Below are 7,305 nucleotides of genomic sequence, written 5' to 3'. Positions count from 1 at the left end.
TTTTCTTTCTCTGAAATGATAAGGGTCTTAATACGTAACATTTTTAAGTTTTTGCTAAGGATTATATTTTTCAAATTTTTGACATTAAAATACTAATTAATTAACTAGGTACCAATTTTGGGCATTACGAGGGTACTAATCCTTCTTCGTACGTAATCGACTCCCAGATCCGTTTTTCTAAAACTCGTAGACCAAAGCCGTTTTTTTAGGTGATCCAATCACACCTTATTAAAAGATTTGTGGCGACTCCCAATTTTTATTTTTTAAAAGTCGACAACCTAAAACTTTTATTTTTCAAAAGAATGGTTTCGACATGATATATTTAGATATTTCTGAAATGATAATATTCATAATAATAGTCTAACACAAATTAACTCGATATCTAATATTTTGAAAATAAAATTTTATTTTCATTAATTTAACAACTTTTTAATTTAATATTTTTAATAAAATGTATTTTCTTTTACTAACAATTCAAACAATACAAGTGAAAATGAAAAGGAGTTGGAAGAGTTAATCGTAGATTATCAAGGTAATACGGCATGAGATCCTCCGCCACTCCCAGCGACAAACCCCCTCAGCTTCCTCGAACCCATCGAGGTTTCTGGAATTTCTTTAGATTCCTATCCTAGCTTTCGCTCCTTCCATCCATGTTTTATTACTAATCAAATCATTTATCATTATCAATTATCTGTAACACTAAAACGCGCTTACAAACAGTAATCCATCGTAAGGTTATTTCTGTAATTTCATTACCCGACCCTCTCCATTTATTATATAAACCCACGATTCCGGCTCCATTTCCCGTGTCCTCCGTAGCTAGACTACAGTCAACTTTGAATTTAATTTTCTTTTTTGTTTGTTTGTATAATCTGTTGGTGCTTACTGGTTCTGTACAGACCGAGTTCCATTTTTGCCCTAGTTGTGCTCCCGAGTCCAATGGAGAGAGGTGGTGGTGGCTATAGAGAAAGAGGATATGGCGGAAGAGGTCGTTACTATGGTGGTGGAAGAGGAAGAGCAAGAGGAAGAGGTAGAGATGGCAGCGCTGATCATCAGCCTCCATATCAGGCGCCCATAGACCAAGGGCAAAGTGGGGCCAACTGGAACCCAACTAACTCTCAAGTGGGTCCTTATCAGGACGGCGATGCGAGGGGTGGTCAGGCTGGTGGTGGTCGTGGTAGAAGGGGAGGGTGGGTTCCTCGGCTTCAACCGGAGAGACCGAATTATAGTTATGAGGCCGAATCAGCCAGCGGCAGAGGCGGCGGAACTGGTCGTGGGCGAGGGAGGAGGCCTTTCAGGCCCGTTGCTGCCCCAACACTGGAGCCTGAAGATAACATACCTGCATTGCCTCCTAGTCCTCCTCCTCCTCCTCCTCCACAGTCTGTCCCAGGTATAAATCATTTCATTTGATCTTAAATTTGGTACGACTTTAGGCATGAGTTGGTGTTGATGATGAAGTTAAATCTGGTATGGCTTTAGGCACGGGTTGTTAGTTTGCTTTTGATAATTTTCCCTTTTTTTTTCGTTACAGATTCTGTTGTGATGAATGTTTCAGAGCAGTTGGCTTCTACATCATTATCTTCCGAGAATCAAAATAGACATAACCCAATTATGCGACCGGATAAAGGTGGAAGAACTGCTCTTGCAACTGTCAGGCTTAATGTTAATCATTTTCGGGTGAAGTTCAATCCGGAAAGTATCATAAGGCATTATGATGTTGATGTCAGGCAACTGGAGTCTCCTAGGAATGGTCGCCCTGCCTATATATCTAAGCCATTATTGTCTAATATCCGGAAAAAACTATTCACTGATAATCCTCAATTGCCATTGTTGATGACCGCATATGATGGTGAAAAGAATATATTTAGTGCTGTTCGATTACCTGAAGGAGAATTCAAGGTGGAATCGTCCGAGGGGGAAGACGTGATGGCCCGTACATACATCTTTTCTATAAAGCTTGTGAATGAGCTCAAGCTTTGCAAGTTGCGGGATTACTTGTCTAGGAAAGCCTATTCAATACCTCGTGACATATTACAGGGGATGGATGTAGTTATGAAGGAGAATCCGGTAATGCATATGGTTCCTGTTGGCCGGAGCTTCCATCCTTATGAATCTTGTCCAGAAGATGATCTTGGATATGGCATCACAGCATCTAGAGGAATCCGATATAGTCTCAAGCCCACGTACCAGGGTCTAGCACTTTGCTTGGATTATTCAGTTTTAGCATTTCGCAAGAAAATGCCAGTTTTAGATTTTCTAGCTGAGCACATTCCTGATTTTAATGTGAATAGTTTTCGGAGGTTTAGACGACATGTTGATCAAGCCTTGAAAAACCTCAAGGTTAATGTAACCCATCGACGTACCAAACAGAAGTATGTTATAGTTGGGTTGACGCGAGATGACACTCGCAATGTTTCATTTCCAGATGCAAATGATCCACAAGTGCGAGTTAGACTCGTTGATTATTTCAGGGAGAAATATGACAATAATATTAGATATTTGGACATTCCTTGCCTAGATTTGAGCAGGAACAATCGGATGAACTATGTCCCAATGGAGTATTGTGTCTTAGCTGAGGGTCAGATTTATCCAAAGGATGACTTGGATCGAGAAGCAGCTTTTATGTTGAAGAACATATCCCTGGCAAAGCCATATGAAAGACAAAGCAATATCTGTGGTATGGTTCAATCCAAGGATGGACCATGTGGGTATGTATACAAAACAACTGAGCCTTTTATTTCTATGCATGCTTTCATGACTTGTCTGTTTTGTTGCTTTGTTTCCTACAAATCAGTTCCCCCCCCCCCTTTTTTTTTGCAATTATTAGTTTTTCAACATTAATTTTCTGCCTGCTTGGCACATTGAAAATTCTTGAACTTTAGAGCAGGGGGGACACATTTACTTTCTTTCCTTTCTAAAAAGGTTTTTGGTCTTCATCCTGTATATAAGTTGAGACAATTATATATCATTGTGTTGATGCAGTTGTCTAATACACTGTGAAGTCAATTTAGATAGCCGTGTATTCAGTTCTGAACTTCATGCCATGATGGTGAATACTATTAGTTGGGTACTGTTGAAATTTCCGTCTTGCATTAAGTGCCTTGGTCAGTAAGTTTTGGTTATGCTCGTAAATAGGGTGCGTTCTTGGCATGAATGATTAGAGTTTTGATCACTTTTTTGGGTGTTCTATATGTGATCCAAAACACTTTCCAATTCGCTGACAGTGTACGCTTGTTATTGACGTAAGAAAGTTGCATGCATCTTCCTATGCTAATACCTTAATACTCCCTCACTGAAAAGGTAACCTGTAATATGAACTTGTTTTTGCATTGTTGGATTTTCTTGAAATCTTGTGTAATTATATAGATATTTCTATTTATGCTATATCTAAAATCCTTGACTAAGTTCAGTGTCACGAGTTAAGTAGTCATATAATTTTACCAAAAACTCCTCTTTAAAAAAATTCACTCAAATAATAGCATAATTATGCTATTTAAATGTTTTTATATTATATTTTTATAAGTAAAAGCATCCACTCTTTCAAAACAGACTTCCCACTCCCACTCTTGAAAAGCTAACACCCTCCTAAAAAATCTCTACTTTTATAAATTACCATTATCTTCGAAGATATTTTTTTTCTTAAAAAGATTAATCATGTATATTATCTATTCTTTTACTCACATAATATGTGTTACATAATCTAGTATAATATTATACTAATATATTTTTTTTCTGGCAGTGGAAACATTATCCAAAATTTTGGTATTGAAGTTGATACTAGGATGACACCAGTGGAAGGACGTGTGATTGGACCTCCAGTTTTGAAGTTGGCTGCTCCGACTGGCAAATTGTTGAAGATAACAGTTGACAGAAACACATGCCAGTGGAACCTGGTTGGAAAAGCTGTTGTGGTAGGCAAAGCAATTCAGTGCTGGGCTGTGATAGACTTTACTCAGGCTGATCGATTGAAACTGAACTGTGGTTCATTCATTCCAAAGCTGAGGAATAGGTGCAGGAATCTTGGAATGACAATGGAGGACCCCATCTTATATGAACTGGCTCAAATGCAAATATTTTCTGATGGGAATGGACTTCTTCAACTGCTTGAAAATGTTACTCGTCGAGTACATAAATTTGGTAGAGGAAATTTACAATTTCTACTTTGTGTAATGTCGAGGAAAGATGATGGCTACAAATGTCTTAAGTGGATCTCTGAGACAAAAATTGGTGTGGTGACTCAGTGTTGCTTGTCCAACCATGCAAACAAAGGCCAGGACCAATACCTTGCTAATCTTGCTCTGAAAATCAATGCTAAGCTTGGGGGCAGCAATGTGGAGCTGAATGACCGGCTTCCCCACTTCCGTGGTGAAGGTCATGTTATGTTTATTGGAGCAGATGTTAATCATCCTGGTTCTCATAATAATACTAGCCCATCCATTGCTGCCGTAGTAGCAACAATGAACTGGCCTGAAGCTAATCGTTATGCAGCAAGGGTTCGACCCCAGATCCATCGCAAAGAACAGATCCTAGAGTTCGGTGAAATGTGTTTGGAGCTTGTCGAATCTTATGCTCGTCTAAATAATGTTAAACCAGAAAAAATTGTGCTCTTCCGTGATGGGGTTAGTGAGGGTCAGTTTGATATGGTTCTTAATGAAGAGTTAATGGATCTCAAGAGTGCATTCCAGAGAATCAATTATTTTCCTACAATCACCCTTATTGTTGCTCAGAAGCGACACCAAACTCGTTTTTTTCCCGAGGGAAAGGGGGATGGGGGTCCCACGGGTAATATTTCACCTGGCACAGTTGTTGACACTAAAATTGTGCATCCTTTCGAGTTTGACTTCTATCTTTGTAGTCACCATGGAAGCCTTGGTACTAGCAAGCCTACACACTACCATATCTTGTGGGATGAGCATGGGTTCTCTTCTGATCAGTTGCAGAAGCTTATCTACAACATGTGCTTTACATTTGCACGGTGCACAAAACCAGTATCTCTGGTTCCACCTGTGTACTATGCCGACCTTGTTGCATATAGGGGGTGGCTGTACTACCAGGCAATGATTGGAAGACAATCTCCCATTTCAACATCATCCTTATCTTCATCAATGACATCGTCATCATCAATGTCATCTGCAGCTTCATTCCATGACTGGTTTAAGCTGCATGCAAACCTGGAAAACATGATGTTTTTTGTTTGAAGCATGGCCAAATTCCGTTCAACGCCCTGAACGCAGGTTTACTCCTTTTCTAAGCATCTAGTGAAGGGCTTTGTGCGTGAATCTAATGGGTATGAAGGCTTCTAGCTTCTCCTCTTATACATTGTTGGTTTATATAACAGTGAGTCGAGGGAACTGAAAATACTATTGTTTCCGTTATTCCGTCTTTTCTGGAATTCAGTTGTGGATTTGGTTTATTTTGCATGCTGAATTATCTATGGTTTGTTCCCAACATATAACCACACTTAGAATCTGAATAACCACCCATTGTTTCATTCTCCTTCCAAGGGTTAGCATTGCCCTCAACCTTCACACGTTGGCCATTGATGTGGCACTTTTTCAGGTTGATTTTATTTGGATGTAATTTTTAAAATAATAAAAAGAAGAGAATTCTCGTTAAAAACAGTAGTAGGTGATAGACTCAGCTAATTATGTTAATTTCTTATTGAATAACTATCTAAATCTACTAAGATATACATCAACTGTTGAGGATGACTTAAAATATAGACCAATTTAGATAGTGAAGGAGTTTTAATTAGTTCCTATAAGACACACACCAATGTAAGATTTTTTTGAACCTGTATAAGCTTTAGGCCATTTTAGTCATAAATTTTAGACTTATCAATTACCGAATAAAATGGGTAAATCACATTCACTAAAGATAAACTTCATCACTTCAATCTCTTTTGCATTGTAGGCTCAATTATTAAATTTTTTTATTTGTTTTATTTATTTATTTAGTTAATTATTTTATTTATACTCTTTTAATCTTGCGTTAAGATTTTTATCTTATTATTTTAAAAATTGTTAATCTCTATGGTATCGATCCTCGGAATACTTCTTTCAACGAAATTATTTTGTTTTAATTTATTACTTGACAGTGATATTGTATACTTGCGAGTATTGATGGAAAGTGGCAACGATTTTTAAGCTTCAAGCTTATATTGTTTTTACCATTATTTTTATCTACTTTTTGCGCGATCAAGTTTTTGACGTTGTTGTTGAGGTGAAGATAAATTTATAGAATAATAGAGTAAAACTTAATCAACATAGGAATTAGAATATTTTTAGTTTAATTGTATGCCTATGTAATAGGAGAACAAAAACAAAGTTTATGGGATCATATTTTTCCTTGGGGGATAGAAAAAGAATCTAGCATTAGAAAGCCATTAAAAAACCTAGACTCTTCCGAAATAAATCCTAAGATGATTAGGCTTATATTGTCCTTAACCCAATTTAAGATGAAAACCCAAGTTCTCATTTAATTCGCTGTAGGGATATTTGTACAATTTTAAAATCTCAAGAATCAGTGAAGAACAGGTAAAATTATTGTTGATATACTCTTCACTTTATGTGGAGAAGGTAGTAAATGGTTGGAAACTTTAGATCCTAAATCTATCAAAACTTGGGATGAGTTTGTCCCATGCAAAAATTTTTGTATGTTCAAGAAGAATTTACACATTTTGGTAGGCACAGGAAGGATTCAAAGGGATGCTGTGACAAGTGTTCTATCACGATTTTACCATACATGAGCAAATCTTAATTTTTTATGGTGGATTACGAGAAAAATGCGTGAATGCACCTTGATACTATAGTTGGTGGTACTCTTTTATTTAAAAAGCCATTGAGAAACTCAAAATTATGTACTAGAATAAGGCCATATGGGGGAAGGCACTATCTGTATGAAATACCAAGAATGAAAATGAATTGGCAAAATTCAAGGAAATTGTTGAACGGTTAGAAAAAAACATGGATCGAATAATGTTCTTAAAGGAATAATGTGATCACTTGAATGCATTAGAACGACAAGATATGGAGATGGTTAAGTATGGAGAAAAGTTGAGAGAACTTCAACAAGCATGCGAGTGATTGCATGCGATTATATACCAAGAGATGATCCGATAAGACCCTTCGAATCAATTATAGAAGAAGCAAGCAGATCAGATTCAAATGAAAAGGATACCATAACTAGCTCAATGGATGATGAAAGCTACGTAGAAGAGACAACAGAGATTCCATGGCAAGTAGAATGAGTATGTAATGCTCATATTGAGATTGGAACCATTTGATCTTAAAGATACATGAATGA

At 37.2% G+C, this 7,305-nt stretch overlaps 1 protein-coding gene across 1 annotated transcript; it reads left to right on the top strand.

Moving 5' to 3' along the window:
- Positions 1-534: 534 nt before the first annotated feature.
- Positions 535-5,413, top strand: LOC107901899 (protein argonaute 2). The gene is made up of 3 exons (XM_016828069.2): positions 535-1,390; positions 1,532-2,708; positions 3,740-5,413. The coding sequence occupies exons 1-3, from the start codon at positions 940-942 to the stop codon at positions 5,196-5,198; spliced, it is 3,087 nt and encodes a 1,028-aa protein (XP_016683558.1). The 5' UTR covers positions 535-939; the 3' UTR covers positions 5,199-5,413.
- Positions 5,414-7,305: the final 1,892 nt, after the last annotated feature.

Source organism: Gossypium hirsutum, chromosome D06 (genome assembly GCF_007990345.1).
Source record: "Gossypium hirsutum isolate 1008001.06 chromosome D06, Gossypium_hirsutum_v2.1, whole genome shotgun sequence".
In the NCBI taxonomy this organism is placed as follows: domain Eukaryota; kingdom Viridiplantae; phylum Streptophyta; class Magnoliopsida; order Malvales; family Malvaceae; genus Gossypium; species Gossypium hirsutum.
This window is presented reverse-complemented; position numbering and strand designations above follow the sequence as displayed.